Source organism: Arvicanthis niloticus, chromosome 11, assembly GCF_011762505.2.
Source record: "Arvicanthis niloticus isolate mArvNil1 chromosome 11, mArvNil1.pat.X, whole genome shotgun sequence".
Taxonomy (NCBI): Eukaryota; Metazoa; Chordata; class Mammalia; order Rodentia; family Muridae; genus Arvicanthis; species Arvicanthis niloticus.
In genome coordinates this window covers 54,736,800-54,755,475 of record NC_047668.1, presented here as the reverse complement: position 1 = coordinate 54,755,475, position 18,676 = coordinate 54,736,800, and the positions used below count along the sequence as shown (strand labels likewise).

Sequence of the window (18,676 nt, the reverse complement as noted above, 5' to 3'; positions counted from 1 at the left end):
CCTCTGAAAAACACTGAGCAACTGAGGTGTGAGTTTTAGATAGAGGAGTGTTCCGGATGTGCACCCCAGGTCGTGACGTGATCTACAGGTGAGTTTCAGGACAGCCAGAGTTACACAGAGAGACAAACGGATACAGAGCAGTGGAGGAGCTGGTTTCCAAGAAGGCCGGTGAGCACAGTGAGCAATCGCCAACTGTGAACATGAGGAACATTACCCCAGTGGAGATAGAAACCACTGAGCTGGTGATTTTTTTTTTTTTTAGTACTTAGAATGTGAATTTAAAAAAAAAAAAGATGATTTTAATTTGAAAAGAAAAAAGTAGTTCAGCGATTCTTTGAGAAGCGGATCCACATAAACAAACGATGGTGTTAGCAACTGCCTGACGAGCTCTCAGAGCACAGGTGGACTGGTCTGTTTAGTGTTGTTTTCATGAAATACGAGAAGCTTCGTGACTTATGCTCAAAAGAGGCTTAGTTTGGCTTATGATTCTGAAGGTCCCGGGGCAAGGGGCTGCATCTGGTGGTGACCTTCCTGACAGCAGTGTCCTGAGAGAGTACAGTGTCACACAGCAAAAAACATCACGTACAAGTATATGGTGACATATTCTCTGTTCTTTCTCCCTGTAGGACCATCACTATTAAATGATGAGGCCACACTCTGCAACCTTGTCTTAGTCACCTCCCAAAGCCCCCATCTCTACACTTGATAGTGGGAATATTTCTGCTCTTTCGAGATCTATCAGCAGGGATTAAATTGTGACACACAAACCACTAGGAAGTGATGTTCAATTTATATCCAAGCCATAACAACATTGGATACTTGTCATCTGAATCTCAATATTAACTCCCTTTAAAGTGAGCTCTCCTTAGGCCGTACGTCTTCATAGCAGAATGTTAACCGTTTCCTTGCTTACACGCACTGAGGTCCTGCATCCATGAGTATGTGCTGTAGGGAAAATCGGTAGATTGGCCCTGGCCCAAGTGCCTTCTTGACAGCAGGGGACAACGTTTTTGCCTGGACCTGTTAATTCTTGGCCTTGGAGCAAGACAGCCACACTGTCTGGGGAAGTGTTCTAAAGGAAACAGGGAAACAGTAAGCTCTGTAGCAATGTGAGAGACAGTAAGAGAGTGACCCCTCAAGGCCCTTTGCCCTGATAAAGCTAAGAAGGACCAATATATTGTTCCTCCTATCTAAGTGACCGTAGTGCCCAGCAGGATGCTGAGCAGATGTCTGCCGAGCATAGAGATGTCTGCATTCCCCCAGCGAGTCTGATGGAATGGACTTCTGAACTCTACTGATGACATGCATAAAAGGTGGAATTTTAGGACAAGTTCCTGCTCTTGGCTGAGTCCATGCCTGGAAACTGTGTCAAGTGGATTATCATTAAGTATGATTGATGTTTTAATAAGGGTGGCATTCCTGGGCTTCAAGTATAATTCAGATTGACACAGCAGTATGCCATTCATGTCAAAAACAAAATATCAGTAGCCTTATTGAAGTAGTAAAATTAATGTTTCACGCCCTGCCAGATGTGCACATTGGTGTATTGTGACTGCTGGTTAGATAAATAATCTTCATGTCCACATTAATTGATAGAGATGTGAAATCCTACAACAGGGCAAAGGTCATACCCAGGTTCACAGGAGGGCAGGTATGTTTCCGTGTGTGTCTGTGTGTGTCTGTGTGTGTCTGTGTGTGTCTGTGTGTGTGTATGTGTGTAAAAGGCAAGGCTTGGGTTGCTGGATGGATCATTTTGGTCAGGCACCAGGTTTGAGAAGGTCAGGTCTAGGGTTGTTGGAGGTCTATGTGTGCAGGTTCCATGAAGCTGCACTTCTCCTTCCTGCCCGTGTGCACCTGGTGTGGCTCTGTTCATGGGTGCATGAGGATGTTCAGGCATGAGGTGAAGCAGTTACGGTTGCCAAAGACTATGGACGTCTTGATAGCATCATGTACCATTTTAAAATGCACTAGATAAACAGAGAAGTATGTCAGCCTCAGAGCAGGTGAGGGAGGGAACAGCATTGGGCATGTCAGAATTAATATTGCATTTACAAAGTTCCTCAGGCCCAAGAGACAATCAGCAAACAAGCCACTGCCATGGAGTTCAGATCCACAGGAAAGCCGGATGGGTGTGTCAGCTCTCCCACAATCCTAGCGTTTGAGAAACGCAGTGACAGGGAACCCTGGGGCAAGTTGGCTAAGTCGACTAGTCAAATCAGTGAGCCCTCAGCTCAGCTAGAGCCTGCCTCAGGAAATACAGTAGAGAGCAGTTAAGGAATATGCTTAACCAATGTGAGGCTGTGGCTTCCACACATATGCAAATGTACATCAGGATATGCAGATGTACACATCAGAATATATACATATGAACAGGAAGGCACACACATGAAAGTGTGCATGTCTGAACACGCAGACATACATACACATACCTAAATATACAAAGAAAAGAATCATCTGGGGATATATCTCAGTGGTAAAGCATGGGTTTAACATGAGCCCCTGGGTTCAGCCTCTCACACAGCCCCCCCACAAAACAGTATTTTTTTTTTCATTTCTATGTTGTGTGCATTAATGTTTTGCCAACATGTATGTCTGTGTGAGGGTGTTGGATCCTGAAATTACTAGACAGTTGTGAGCTGCCAATGGGTTCTGAGAATTGAACCCAAGTCTTCTGGAAGAGGAGTCAGTGCTCTTAACCACTGAGCCATCTTTCCAGCCCCACAAGACAGTATTTTAATAAAAACAAAAAGTTTAAAATATCTGAAGTAAATGTAAAAATTATTAATATCTGATGAGTGTGTGTGGTAGGTCCCATGGGCGTTTTTAAAATCTTCCGTGCCTTTAACCTGCATCTGGAGTCTATAACTGTAACATCTTTTACACATGGAAACATAGCTAACTAAATTTAGTTTTAGCTTCTTCCAGGCTTATTTGTGTAGTGAGTATTATAAAGATGACATTGCTTTCAGCGTATATTGTAAAATTAGTATAATAGTTAATTAATATAATAAATAAAATTTAGAAAAGAAAAAACAACTCAGGGTCAATCCCCCCAAAAGAGCTGTCAGTAATGTACTTGGCATGCTTCCTCCTGTGTTGCTTGTGTGTGATTTACCATAGCTCTAGCATCTTGTGAACGCACTGAATCTGCTCTTCTTTCACAGCAACATTGCCCTGTTCCGTTCCAACTTAGCCCCTGAGCTGGCTAGTGTCTTGTTTACTTGATATAAGCTAGAGTCATTCGGGAAAATGTCGCATCAGACTGGCCGATGGGCAAGCCTCTGGGGCATTATCTTGATTGCTGATGGATGTGGGTGGGCCCATGCCACCGTGGATAGTGCTCCCCCTGGTGGTAGTGGACGTGAGGTGTATTAGCCGCAGGTTGATCAAGCCATGAAAAGCCAGTGCGGCCTCTGCACTAGCCCTGCCTTGAGTTCCTGCCCCTCCTTTGGTGATGGACTGTGGTGTTTGGTGAGGGACTACGGCACTGTGCTGTTACTGCCTTCAGCTCACCTAAGCAGCAGGTGTTGGTCTAAGTAGTCGTGACGTGTGACAGGCCCACAGCCACACATCCTTAAACACGTCCTCCTTAGAGCATCAGGAACAGGACAGTGCTTTGCTGCTGCTCTGTGCAAGGCCTTCCTGTGGGGTGACGATAAAAAGATCTGTCACATCCATGATGTCGTGTTCACAGAGCCCAACGCATTCATCCTGGGCATCGCAACTGTGCCAGTTTAAAAGGCCATCTGTGTGTGTGTGTGGTGTGTGTGTGTGTGTGGTGTGTGTGTGTGTGTGTGTGTGTGTGTGTGTGTGGTGTGTGTATGTGGTGTGTGTGTGTGTGATGTGTGTGTGTGTGTGTGTTGCCTGTGAGGGAATGTCCATCCCCCCCCCCCCCCAGTGCCAGCAGCTAGTGGGAGGAGGGTTTGCTGAGCCTATGAACTCTGGTTTGGGGCCTGGAGTGGCAGTGGTAGTCATAGTAATGTGTGTTCTGAGCTCCATAGCTGTTGCCCTACAAGTACAGATGCACATGTGTGTGGCTGCATGTCAAGGTGCAGGGGGCCTCATGGCTGCTCCTGGATAACAGGCAGTAGGTGGGGAATTGGAGACCACTGCTCAGCATGTTCCCAGAAGTCTTCAGTTCCTATGGCTTAGCTCCAGAGGATGCTGCCTGGGGCTTCTGACAACCTGTACTCCTTCCCCACAGGGCTCAGATGCTGTGTCAGTCTAGAGTCCCCTAACTTATACCAGACCACTCTTAGTCCCTGAAATTCCCAGCCTAAAAGCCAAGGATCCACACAAGCCTGGACCTCTCTTCTTAGGGATCAGAACACAAATGTATGCACACTGGGTCCAAGGGTGGCATTTTGTAGTAGTGGACAGAGTTTGGATCTGTGTGCTCAGCGTGTATCCAGGGTGGAAGCTGTGGAGTTGGGGGAATCCAATCTCTCGGCATTGTAGCCCAGCTTCAGAGGCCCTTGTAAGGACACATTTGTCACGGAAGGAGGATAATGGCTTATTAGTTTGATCTTACTGTTGAGTATTTGGAGATTTGGCAAATGAATTGTCTTTTCTACCCTTGCCTTAGTGTCCTGGATGTTAAGAACAGTCCTGAGTCCTTTATTACTGTAGTCTCCGTGAGCCCCCTTTCCCACCCACGGCTGCCGCTGTGCTGAGATGCACAAAGGACAGCAACTGAGAACCAAAGAACTAAACAATTTAGGGTATGCAAGGCTAGTAAATCAAACTCCCCCATGTGCACGTAGACAGGACAAAACAGAGCACATCACCTGCCGTAAGGATGAATCAGCCTGGAAGGCTCCAGCCGAACTGGGAACAGAAGCCAGCTAGTAAACTACAATCTGTGCTGGGCCCATCCCTATCCCCACCCCACGCCTACGTGTATTGCACAGAGCTACTGCCCTCTGTTGGCTGATTTAAGCAATGCAAGAAGTCAGATCATTATGGCTCTGAGATTTCTCATTAATTGTTGTTTGGCTGTGTGACCCCTTTTCTTGGTCTTAGTCCCCTGGAGTGTCTCTGGTTTGTGATCAGGGAATTTGACTTTATAGAGAAGACAGCTTCACTGGGCTTTTTTACCCCAGTGGAAAGCAGAATGAATTGGGAAAATTAATTGGGATGATACTTTACCACTCCATAGTGATATCTGACTTTCTCTTCCAACTGTCCAACCAAGAAGCTAGCCTCACATGTGCAGACCCCTCCCTTGGTTATTTTAATCATAACAACTGGGTTTTACTTGGGAACATCACATTCACCTGACCTTTGGGTAATGTCAGTTTTGGACGTTCACAAAAGTTACCTGCTTGAATAAATTGAATTCGGATTCTCAGAACCTAGCCTGGAGAGGCAGACTCAGAAGACCCCAGGGCAAGCAGGCTACGCAGACTGGCTACAGTAGCAAGCTCTGGGTTTGCTTGAGACACCTTGCTTAGTGATAAGATGGAAGAGCAATTAAGAATAATTCCCAACATCCACCTTGAGCCTCCTCCACATGCACATCCCTGTGCATGCACACACACACACACACACACTTACTTTACATACATGCAAACACACATACACACACACAAACACACACGAGATAGGGAGAAAAGCCCCTTTAAAGTCGTATCTTGTGGAGCCTGTGAATTTGGTCATGCATCTAAAGGTACTCTATGTCAGACAAGACAGAAATAATGCGTATGGGCTCGGGGAGGGGACATGAGGACAAAGGGGCTGATATGGCAAATGCAGGTGAGGTTTTTTTTTTTTTTTTTTTAACTCCCACACCAAAACAGTACTTTATTTTGTGAATTTTGACCCACTCGTTATTACTCCCAAGTTAAGTAAAACTACTTCTTTGATCCCAGCACTCAGCAGGCAGAGGCAGGTGGATCTCTGTGAGTTTGAGGCCAGCCTGGTCTACAGAGTAAGTTCCAGGACAGCCAGGGCTACTCAGAGAAACCCTGTCTGGATAAATACACAAACAAAACAAGTGAGAAGACAATATCTTTAAAATCCCATATTAAAGCTCACTGTGCTTTAATGCGTGTCTGTAACTACATCACCAGATTTTCTGCGTGAACTCTTGATGAAGCTTCCCACTATAGCAGGTACATACAAACAAATCATTTGGCCTTTGATTTTGTTGTCTATATTGGAGTTAGCCCAAAATCACTTTGAGGGAGGTCTTACCGGGAAGGTAGCAGCCAGGCTTGGGCTCCCCAATATGCTAAATGCTTTTTCCAAAGAACCAAGCTAGAACTCTGTGTGAGGAGGTTTGTTCGCTGAACCCACGGTTCTAAAGATCATCCGTCGTCACACCTCTGAACCTCCCCTGAGCAGGCCTTACTGACTTTGATCCTCTGTGGTTGTTCTGGGTGCACCTGAACACCGTGTCTCACCATGAATGGTGACTTAGCAGGCAGAGTTGTGATGAGACCACCTCCCCTCCCTCTTCCTTCAGGCGGCCCTCGTCGGAGGCACCACCATGATCATCGGTCACGTCTTGCCGGACAAGGAGACCTCCCTTGTGGAAGCCTATGAGAAGTGCAGGGCTCTAGCTGACCCCAAGGTCTGCTGTGACTATGCCCTCCATGTGGGGATCACCTGGTGGGCACCCAAGGTAACAGTGCTGGTGGGACCCTCAAAGAAGGCACCAGAGGGCTGGTGTCCAAATGGGTGTGTGACTGAGCTGGCTGGGGCCTGAAGCTCTCCTGTATTCAGCAACCCTCACCCACCACTCCAGCTTCCCTGTGTCCCAAACAAAACATTTAGGAGTCTCTGGAGATGGTGGGCAGGCCTATCTTGGCTAACTTAAAGAGCTCATTTCCCAGCATTCATAGTGAGCATCAAGTTGCAATAGAGTCCAAAGCTGTGGGCCAGACTCAGGAGCACTGGCTCCCTGCACTGAGCACTGCATGCTCAGGATATCCCAATGAGATACCTGGAATATCCATGGGGAGTACTGCTCAGTGGTCAGCTCAGGCAGAGAGCACTGACCTACACAGTTAGGTCACAGTTAGCCACAGCCTGCCCCATCTCTCCACTGGGCCAATACCTGCTCATCTTACTGGGCACTGACTTTGCATTTTGCTCTCTAGGTGAAAGCAGAAATGGAGACTCTGGTTCGGGAGAAGGGGGTCAACTCCTTCCAGATGTTCATGACCTACAAGGACTTGTACATGCTCCGAGACAGTGAGCTATACCAAGTGTTTCATGCCTGCAGGGACTTTGGGGCCATCCCCCGGGTCCACGCTGAGAATGGAGAGCTTGTGGCTGAGGCAAGACCACAATTGAAGTTGTTTGGGGGTGGGGCCAATGGAGACAGTTTACAGTGACACTTTGACTACCTGTCACAGTCCTTCAAGGTTCATTTAAACCAAGTAGTAAAATGGTGTGGGGTGTGAACATCTTGGTCTGAAATATAAATTATATATATATATATATATATATATATATATATATATATATATATAATTTATTCATTCCAAGGTTTCTAAGTCTTAGATGATAATTGTGAATGTTATGATAAATTCTATTATAGCAAAATAATTTAGAAGATCTCTTGGGAATATTTTTTGAGATGTAGTCATGCAAAATAAAAGCAACACTCCATTTTCTCTACCTCTGTGTCAGGACTGTTACATCATAAACATCTGTTCTCTGGTACAAAGGCTGAACCTCTTGGTTGTCTTGGAGCGATGCTAATCCTAAGAGCTTCTGATACCAGATATTTGTTGAGATTTCCAGAGAATCAGTTCCAACTTTTAAACCGACTAGTGGTGTTTGTCTTTGGTGAACACAAGCGGTTGCTTAGCAACTGGGCTGTATTTTTAAGACTAAGAGATATCGTACAGCCCTTAAGAAGTGAGAAGTAAATCAGGAGATGTGTACTACATGAGGCCCCAGCTTCTCCTTTGGAAAATGTACATTACAGGAGGGAGCCTAGGAACATACTTTACTGCCCCTGAGATTGGGTAGTTTCTTGTACCTCTGTAATTCTGTTGTCTTTTTCTTGCTGTTGTTCAGGGTGCTAAAGAGGCTCTAGATTTGGGTATCACAGGCCCAGAAGGAATCGAGATCAGCCATCCAGAGGAGGTAGGAGAAACTTCTTGTGTCTGTGGTCAGCTTCTTCTCTTTCATGTGGACTTCCTGTATTTGTTAGCTTTCTGTCACTGAAAGCAAGTCTGAGAGGAAAAATATTATTATCATCATTATTATTACTTATTATTATTGCTCATGCTTATAGTTTCAACAAATTCAGTGGATGTTTCCACTCGGAAGGAATCTCATGGTGACGGGAACGTGTGGCAAAGGAGGGCAGATCAATAGATGATTAATCAGTAAGCAAAGAGGGAGATAGGAAGTAGCCAGAGAGCTACCAAGAGAAGACCCATGGCCTTCTTCCTCCAGCTCAGCCTTGCCTCTTGTTTCCAGAAATACCATCACTGTCTAGAGAGTTAGAATCATGAGACTATGGGAAACATTACTTATTCAAACTGTAACACTCATGGGATCTTTTAGGAGAGATATCAAAAATATGTTACAAAGCAAGTTTGGGGCCAGCCTGGGCTACATGAGACCTTCTCTCAGAAAATAAGTAAAAGAAAATAAAACTTTGTTACCCCCATAGATAAAATTCCCATCTGGAAGTTTCCCAAGAAAAAGCCTTCTCTGTGATGAGGTTTTCTTTAGAAGGACAGGGTAAACTCTGCCGGGCTCCATTGAATTCTAATTTCAAAGCGTTGGAGAGACCGTTTCAGGACTCACTTTATCTAGAATTGAATGTGGAGACAAAAGAGATGGATAGAGCCTTTGCGTGTCAGAAGAAAATTAAGCTCAAAGCTGGGACTCTGCATTATGAAGGCTAGATTCTTAACAGAGGAAGAGTTTGAACCCTTCCCACCAGAAACAAGCATGTATCTGTTTACGCCCTGTTGCTCACCAAGGTGAAGGGAAGGAAGGCCTGTGGCCTGTGGCCCTCTGCTTATACCCCTGTGTGCACTTTCACTTGGATACCCAGTGGTCTGCCGCTGAGAGAGTCTGCTCTGGCAGAATCATGATAAAAAAAATGCCTTCTTGTGCTAGGACCCTGCTCAGACATTCTCACCCTCTACAGCAGAAGCAGTCTCCTCTTTCTTCAAAGCCGAAAACACAGAGCAATGGGAGGGTGATATGGAACCTGTAGTCCCAGCTCTCATGAGGCTGAGGCAGAAAGGGCTCAGGTTCTAGGCCAGCCTGGGCTACATAGCAAGAGCTTATCTCAGTCAGTCAGTCAATTATAGCATGGAGGTAGTTAGATCTCCAGGAGACCCAAAGTGGTCTACGCACATTAGTATTGACCAGGAGCTAATTTGGCCTGGCTGCTTCCCACCTTCTCCCTGTCCCTGTTGGTCACCGGCTTGGATGTAGCTTCTGCTTGAGCACTTCAGAATTAGTAGAGAAATCTGCATCAGGGCTTGGAATGAAGCTCGGTTGGTAGATGTTTGCCTGGCTCCTGTGAGGTCCTGGCATCCCCAACGCCACCTAAGACTGAAATGGGGTACACACCTGAAATTCTAGCACTTGAGAGGCAAGAGAATCAAGAAGTTCAAGGTCATCCTCAGCTGCCTAGGTTTCTGGAGACTTGGAGCACTTGATTCACTAGGTGGCTCTATGACATCAAGGTTGACGAAGGGCTGACTCAGACTCTGCCTTAGCTGTCTGTGCCAGGTAAAAGAGGAAAGAGCAAGGCTTTGGGTGATGGGGGATAACAGTGATGATTGCTACCATCACATCTGCTACTTAAAGCAGGGACCTGGGTCTGTGCCAGGGCAGATTGACCCTCCAGAAAACATTTGACAGTATCTAGAGATGTTTGTAGCTGTCTCAGAAGAGAGAGTGGGTAGGCTGATGCTGAAATCTGATTGGACAAAGGTGAGGGCCGCTGCAAGCATCCTTCAGTGTGCAAACATCCCCAACCACAGAGAATACTTAGGTTCCGTTGTCAGTAATGCTTGGGTACAGGAACCCTGCTCTGGGCAAAGCTCCAGCTTGATCTATTTACGGCAAGTCTGTGATTGCCATTGGGAGGATACACTAGCAGACAGGGAGAGGCGGGACTTTACGTTGTTTACTCTCCTTCCATTGCCTTAAAACATTTGTGTAGGGGAGGGGTACCATAGCACACTTGTGGCAGAGGGCAATTCTGTCAGTGCCAAGCAACCAGCTCACGTCACCAGGCTTGCCCAGAAAACACCCCTTTTTTTTCTTCATTAATTTATTTATTTACTTTACATCCTGATCAGAACTTACCCTCCCACCTCTCCTCCCAGCCCCTCCCTTTTCCCTTTCTAAGCCCTGTGAACCATCCACCAAAGATGACCCCGGTACTCTAAATCCTGGGACTCTTTTTCCATGGAAACCCTGGTGGCTGGGGTGCAGCCAGCCCCTCTGCTGTGTCAGCTGCCCCAGCACTTTCTGTAGAGAGAGCCCTCAGGCAGGTGCAGCTGCTTGGAGGAGATGTTAATGGGTGGTTCCTTTTCGTCCTTGTTTTTAACAGCTGGAAGCAGAAGCCACTCACCGTGCCATCACCATTGCAAACCGGGTAAGTAGTTGCCATCCTCCTGGGACCATGGTTCTTGTCTGGAGGCCACTGCCACAAGTGGCTCTCAGAACCCAGCCGAATGGCCGTGTTAGTCCCAGAGTTGTGGTGTGCATCCTGCCTGCCCCAGCTCTCTGTCCCACCCCTGTAGGTCAATGAAGCCACTGAAACGGAGAGTCAGTGCTCAAGTATAAATGGCTTACGTACTTATAATTTATCCGTATGCCGGCGCAGCGCCTTTGTTTTCAAGCTTCTTTCCCTGGTTCAGTTCAGATGAAGCCATTAACAAGGCACTGGGAGATCGTGTCAGGAACCAGCAAGAGAGTGCGCCAGAAATCAGAGCCTTGTTCTTTACCCAATAAACACATGCTTTCCATTGCCTGCGCACCACAGGCCCCTGATTCACTACTTCATTATCTGAAATCACAGTGATAGGATCCTACCACTCTGCCCTGGACAGCTGCTGGGGCCCAGAGGGACCAAAGCAAGGGAGAATGCCATGTACCTCAGAGAGGCCATCCTTCTTCTCAGCAGATGTCCCTGAAGGGTTGGATTTGCTCAGATAATCGTAGCCATAGCCCCAAAAGGACAGATTTCCAATGGCATGGTTCCTGGTTGACAATAGCAATGTGTCAGAGTTACAGTTTCAGAAAAGCAAGCTCTCAGGTTCACCCATGAAATCAAAAACTGAGATAGTGCCCAGAAATCTTTACTGAGAGTGTGTCTGCTTTCCCCCAACCCTATGATTCTAATGAGAGATCTTACATGGGACCTTCCCCTCTGTCTGGAACAGCCTGGGCTGCCCTGAAGGATGTAAACACTGAGTTGTGGTTTTAGGAATGTGGAAGACAGGGAAGCTGGATGTCAGCCAACCCTAGGATTAATCAGCTCAGCCTGTTAGCTCCTTAAAGGTCTGGAGCTTGTTCCATTGTCATGACAACAGTTGTACCACATTCTTCCTGATAGACACCCAGCCCATAATAAAGAATGGTCTGCCGAGCCTTCAGCTCCTTGTTTCTTTGCTCAGAAGTGCCCAAGTTAGGTAGGCCATGGACTATATTTGCACAGTTCGATAGAATAGCTGATCCTATGACAATCAAGATCAGTTTTGGTCCAGTCTAGACTCTGAGCCTGGTTTTTCTCCTGGGTATATTCTGTCTGTTGATAAGGCAGCCTTCAGACTACAGGCATCAAGATGTCAGGTGCAGAATGTAGTGTGTGACTGTTTCTGGGTTGTCATCTTTATGAACAAAAAAATAAAATAAAACAGGGAAAAAACCATGAGATCAGAGAAAATCTGAAGTTTACACTCATCAGCTATATCTGAGGTCACCTCCTGGGTTGCTGGTGATTCCCCAATGCTGGCTTCTGTCTGCTTCCGCCTTGCTCCACACAGTTCTGCATCCTGTTGTGTGCTCAGACCACAGCCCTGCATCCCAAGCATAAACTATCATCTACTGATGGGTATTGAGTAACACACAGGGATCTGTGTTGGCTCGGGACTGATAAAGGGTATGTTGGGTGCATGGCAGCTTTATGGGGTTACTGCTACTTCCTGCTGTCTCTTGCCTTTAGACTCACTGTCCCATCTACCTGGTCAATGTGTCTAGTATCTCAGCTGGTGATGTCATTGCAGCTGCTAAGATGCAAGGTGAGTCCTACCTAGGCTTAGGCACGTGTTGTGCAGTGGGATTGGCGAAGGTTGAGAGTCTATCAGCTAACAGTCTGCCAGGCTGGGCTGCTGAGACCACAGATAGCCACGGATTTCTTTCTAACTGTCTGCCTTGGGGTGCTCTGCTCTAGCCTGGGCTCAGTAGGTGAGAACCAGTCCTCTTCCTCACGCACAGCAGCTTTCCAGAAATGTCTATTACCTTGACTAGGTCAGGTAAAATCTAAGTCTTAATAAGTTGACTCATTAATGGATGGCTTTTGGTCTGTTATGTTGAACTAACCTTGGCAACTAACAAAACGCTAAACTGATTCCAGTGGGCATATGGGGGGCAGGGTGGTGGTGAGAAAAGACACTTGTGAAATAACTGTGTGGGCTCAACTCCCTTTACCACCTTGAACCTTACGTCTGACCGCTGAGGAGCACTTATGTGACTCCCAATGCAGACACCCTGGTAGAACTGAAGCTAGTAGCCTGGGGTGCCGGTAAGGGTCTGCTAACAGGAGAAACAAAGCCAGGGTAGAACCTGGGAGTATTAGCCGGAAGCATGGAAGCCACTGCCTTCATAACATTTTGACATCTGGGCCCCACCTTCTGCCCCTCCTTCAGCTGAGGTCCCTTGAGGGGTTTCAGCTGGATTGTCGGCCCAGCTTTCTGGATGGACCCCTCTTCCAACTTCCTACCCTCTGAGTCTTTCCAGATTCCACCCCAGAAGCTCTAAAGCTGTCAAATCACCTGCCTGCACAGAGGACAGGCTGGGCTGCCCACTAGGCCTGGCACCTCAAGCCTGCCTTACCATCATCCTGCCTTAATACCACAGCTATCCATACCACATTAGAATTCCTAGAATTCCTAGCTTCAGAACCCTTGTCCTTTGCACAGGGTCAACAGAATGCCCAAGGGAGCTGGGACAAGCCTTTCCCGTTTGCTCCTTTAACTACGTAGTGAGATGCACAGCCCAACCATGTCTTAGATCAGGGGCTTCCAAGTTATGCTTTCGACTCTTCTTCCAGGGAAGGTGGTGCTGGCTGAGACCACCAACGCACACGCCACGCTCACGGGCTTGCACTACTACCACCAGGACTGGTCCCATGCAGCCGCCTATGTCACGGTGCCTCCTCTGAGACTGGACACCAACACTTCCACCTACCTCATGAGCCTGCTGGCCAAGTAAGGGTTTGAGCTGGATGGCACTCTGCACAGAGGCTTTAGGTTTATAACATGATGTTCTCTAGTTCTAGAAGCCAAATCTGTCCTGTCTTTGGTTCTGTTGGCCCACATGGGTGATTTTGCCTGAACCTCCTCCAGAGCCCAACAGCCACTTGCTATCCTGCTGGCTTCTCTGACAAGTTGATTTGGAGTGAGAGCATTGGCCAGCATTTCAGAGGCCACTGGCACCTTTCCCTGAAGCCCTGTGGGGAGCTATGGGATAAGACTCATCTTTCGATATGTATGGTCTTCTTTCTTCCTGACTGCATTAGTTACTTTGTTACTGCAACAAAATACCTGAGAGAGCAGCTTTTAAGAGAGGAAGGGCTTATTTCAGCCCCTTTGCAGAGATACAGTCTTCCATGAAGGCTGGGAGCAGGCAGCTAGGACTCCATATCTCAGTGCATGAAGAGACAGCAAGCAAAGGAACACTGGCAGTTACCTGCTTTGCTTTCCTTTTTATTCAGCCCAGGCCCTCAGCCCTTGGATGGTACTGCCCTTATTCTCCCCTCCCTCCTTTCTAGAAAAGCCCTCACAGACACACCCAGAGGCATACCTCACTCATGCCCTGGCAGTTCTTAATTCAGTCCAGTCGATGTGGAGATTAGCCATGCTTACCTTTGCCTCTCCCACTTGCCTCAGTTTCTCTCTCCTTGTGTGCCGCTTCCTCCTTGTGTGCCTTCCTTCCTTCTTTCTGTCCCCTTTCCTGTCGTCTTCCTTGTTGCATTCTCTTCTGTGCTGCATTCTCAATCCCTTCTGTGTCTAATGCTCAACCTCCACCTGAATGAATTCTGGATTTGGCAAGGCACATTCATGAAAAAGGTGCTTTTGTTTCCATGACAGCTTGAAACGTCTTTATTCTCTGCTAGGGACATCCTGGGGAGAAACATTACTTCCTCTTCTCTTTGGCTATTAAAGTCCTGTCTGGTTTAGAGTCAGCTCCTTATCCGAGTCTCGAGTTCTCTCTGCTCATGTTGGGGCAGATGGAGGAGAGAGAAAGGTGGGAGCATCTTCTTCATGCCCCAGCCTGTTCTTACTCAGCTTTCAGCACCAGCAAGGACCCTGGTGAGGCCGCTTACACCAGGCTACTTTCTGCAGTGCCCCAAGGAAGCTCCTGGGGCTTCACTATCCCTTTGGTGGGAAAACAGGCTAGACAACCCGTGTCTCACACAGAGCTTGCGCATAGGGTAAACCTGTGGGGACAGTGTACAGAAGTACCTCTTAACCCCTGGAAGAAGAGTCTGTTTTTGGGTCCTGTCCTGAAGTTTCAGTTTCTGGAAGGCAAGAGGCACACATAAGTAAGCTATACTGGTCAAGGCGTGGTCTTACCCATTCCTGACCCGTCACTGCCCAGCTCTGGTCTCTTCTTAAAAAAACAGTCTGGTAAGTTGTCAGATCTGTGTGAAGTCTCTTGGCAGAGACACATTTTTTTCTCTTTATCACCAAGCTTCCATCTGTCCCCTCAACACAAAGCTTCCTGGGGAAATGCTAATTGAGGTTTCCCCAGTGAGGTACCCAAGTGACCCCATATATAAATGGGAGAGATTGTGAAAGGCATCTGATATCAACTTTGGGTGTCCACACGCATGCACGTGCACCCACATACACGCAAACATGCACAGCACCCATACATGCATGTTTTTAAAATGCCATAAGGAAGACTTGATCGAATTCAGAGTCTCTCTTGAAACCCTGCACTTGCCACAAGCTAATTTGTCAAAGGAACAAAAACACACTAAGTGTCCAGTCCATCTGGACGCAAGTAGACAGGAAAAGAAAGCGTTATTCATTGAATAATTTAAGTCTTTATATATAGCCTGGTTTTCCACTTTAATTATTTAAATAAATTCTCATGTAAGAATTATGATTTCATGTGGTAGAGAGATTGCCTTAGTTCCTTTTTAATCAGCGCACATTGTAAATATGTGCTATTTACAGAAGTCAGGGCACAACGTAACTATTTATATAGGAATTTATAATTACTATAATTTTCTCCTATGACGTGTGATTGGTATAACTTATGAAATACAGAATGCTGACTGGAAAACATCAGTTACCTTTTTCTACAAGAGAATCTGAGAGTCTGGAGAGATGGCTCAGCAGTTAAGAGCACTGGCTGCTCTTCCAGAGGACCCAGGTTCAATGCCCAGCACCCACACAGCAGCTTACAACTGTCTGTAACTCCAACATCTGACACCCTTACACAGACATACACGCAGGCAAGACACCAATGCAAATAAAAAATATCAACTTTAAAAATTATAAAAATAATAATAAAAAGAGAATCTGGGTTGCTCACCCATCATTACTTTCTGGTATAATTTCTGGTTAAGTGTGAATAAAAAGCACAATTTATATCTGTCCTTTATTTTAAAATCTGGCTTCCTGGGCAGGTGAGATGGCTCAGTAGGTAAAAGATAATTGTCCCCAAACCTGACAACCTAAGCTTGATCCCCAGAACCCACACGTTAGAAGGAAGAACAGACTCCTGAAAATTGTCCTCCAGTCTCCATGCTCATGCTGTGCGTGGTACATGTGCATGTGCATGTATGTGCATGCGCGATACACACACATACAAATAAACAGATAATAATAAATAAAAATTTACTACCATTTGTTCTCACCGGGTTAGTGGCACCTGCTTCTGAAGCAGTTGGGTGCTCAGATAAAGGGTGGGGGTTGAGCCCAGGTCTCAGGGTCTCTCGCCTGCAGCCCATTATACTGTGTTGGAATCTCCTCTGGTCTGAGCGTCACCAGGGGGTCTCTTAAGAAGAGAATGAACCCTGAGATTCCATCATTTCTCATGGCTTCTGCAGGTGCAGAGAGGGTGGAGAACTTCAGGGGAGCCACAGAACACTCTCGTTCTGTGGATGTCTCTTCCTGTCTCTACAGCTCAGGGCAAGGTCAGCCCTGCCACCCAAGGAGCTGAGTCATCACGTATGGATTTGCCAGGGCCATTAGTCTTTGGCAAGAGCTTTAACTGATGGACCTGCCAGGTCCCAGAGGAGACGGGCTTCTGTGTGGCAGCCTGACTGAAAACTGTTCAGGAGCCTCAAAATCTGACTTCACACCACCCCACAGGAGCTGTTCTGATCTCAGGACCCCCACTGGGCAGTTCCATCGTGTCTCTAGTTCCACATGATCTCCTTGCTTGCAGCCAGGTCCCTCTTAGGCTTGCTTTGCCCTGGTGACATTCTCATCTCAGTGGCTTCTAGTATAGAAATCTCTGGATGTGGGTGGTCAGTCTGCCTCCATCTTTGGCAAAGAGCAGGCTACAGTATGCCTCTTTCACCTCTCTTCCCTGGTTCTGTATCTGCCCAAGGTCCTGGGCAAGCCTTAGCTATTTGTAGCCCTTAACCCTCTGAAGACCTTGTCATGAATGCTAACTGGTGACAATTCCATCAGCTTCCAGACAGTGACTGTTAAATCTTGGCACTCTTTCTCTTGAGTGTTGTGGCTCCAAGTCACTTAGCAAGTTCAGCATTGAACTTGGAAAAGCTCTGTCAGACACCTACTGTCTACATCCTGCTGGGACAGGGTGGGTCAGGAAGCTGGTAAAAACAAGATGGCATGTGTGCCCCTGACATTAAGACCACCCTTACCATCTCAGCCCAGCAAAACCCCCCTCAATGGTGGGCAGGTTGGCCTCCACCCACTATCCTAGCCAACCCAAGCATTTACTAAGTCTCCTGGAACACTGCTCAGCACATAGGCCAATTCTGTGGGTAGATACATAGTTCGTTTAAATGAAAGCAACAAACCACAGGTCACCTAGCAAATAAGCAGCAAAACCAAGTTGGAAATGGATTCTTTAGGTTCCCAAACACAAGCTCCCCGCCTCCAACTTGTCCTCACCCTCAGAGGCATCTGCCTCCTGTCCCCTCACTGGTCATTTCTCTCTCCCCAGTGACACTCTGAACATTGTGGCATCTGATCACCGGCCATTCACCACAAAGCAGAAAGCCATGGGCAAGGAAGACTTCACTAAGATCCCACATGGTGTGAGCGGTGTACAGGATCGAATGAGCGTCGTCTGGGAGAGGGGAGTGGTAGGTCTGCAGTGTTTGCCCGTGCAGAAGAACTCAGCAAATCCTGTGCTTAGGAGGTGTATTAGGGTTCTCTGGGGGGACAGAACTGATAGAATAGTCATGTAGAAAGGGGATCTCTAAGAGTGGCTGACGGGCTAATCAGACAGTCTCTGTCTCTCCCAAAAGAAAGTCTAAGAATCCAATAGTAGTTCAGTCCATGAGAGTAGATGTCTGAGCTGGTCTTTAGTTTATGTTGGAATCCCAGAGAAATAGGCTTTAATATCAGTGAAGGAATACCTCAGCAGCAGTGTATATGAACTTGCCAGGGAAAGTGAACACAAGCAGAGAGCAAAAGCTTCCTTTCATGTCATACACATACACACACACACACACACACACACACACACACACACACACACAGTCTTCCAACCTTGTATGATCTAGTTAAGAAAAATCCCTTGGGTTTTAATTCATTCCAGTTCAGTTGACAAGCAAGAATAGCCGTTGCAGCCATCGCAGGAGAGCTGACCCAATCACAGCTCCTGTTTTAGGCAAGCGGTCAGTAGTGTCAGAGGTCACACTTAGCTAGCACAGCATCATCTCACACATACATGGGGAGAAAGGCTTACCCCATAATATTACCTGTTATTGGAATGCTAAAAGTTCAAAAAAAAAATAAGAAAAAAAATCCTTACAATTTGGTCCCTAGAAATTCAGCATTTTGGTATATGCCTTCCTAGATCAGTGTATGAAGACATGTTGGGCCTTGAGTGTTCAGTGGTCTTCCTGCTTCATCCTCCCAAGGACCAGGATTTCAGGTGTAATGTATAAGCCACTGTGCTTGGCTGCCATACATTATTTTAGTGACTGGAATCATCTTTTTTTTTCTTCATAATTTAAGTCATTTTGAGTGTCTTCTTAGAGCACTAAAAAGTTGTGATCTTTTTAAAACACCATTTTTGGTACTTGCGATCTAGCCCCGCCTTCATCCGCGCTAGGCCAGAGCTCCGCCTCTGCCTGCTTACATCCCTAGTCTCAAATGTCTTCTTTTAATTGCTACGTAATGTTCCCGCCAGTGGAAATGCTATATTTAGTTATTCCTTTGAAACTCTTGGCTATTTCCAGTTTTCACACTTCAGATGATGCTGTGAAGAAGTCCTTGTTTAAGGATGTCACCATTTCTAA

At 46.7% G+C, this 18,676-nt stretch overlaps 1 protein-coding gene across 2 annotated transcripts in view; it reads left to right on the top strand.

Moving 5' to 3' along the window:
- Dpysl5 (dihydropyrimidinase like 5) overlaps positions 1-18,676 on the top strand; it is an 84,157-nt gene that overhangs the window by 59,386 nt on the left and 6,095 nt on the right. For both annotated transcript variants that reach the window (XM_034514385.2, XM_076942187.1), the window contains exons 3-9: positions 6,467-6,625; positions 7,104-7,283; positions 8,032-8,100; positions 10,544-10,588; positions 12,161-12,236; positions 13,268-13,424; positions 17,371-17,512. In XM_034514385.2, coding sequence (XP_034370276.1) covers positions 6,467-6,625; positions 7,104-7,283; positions 8,032-8,100; positions 10,544-10,588; positions 12,161-12,236; positions 13,268-13,424; positions 17,371-17,512 — 828 coding nt within the window. The remainder of the gene's footprint in view (positions 1-6,466; positions 6,626-7,103; positions 7,284-8,031; positions 8,101-10,543; positions 10,589-12,160; positions 12,237-13,267; positions 13,425-17,370; positions 17,513-18,676) is intronic.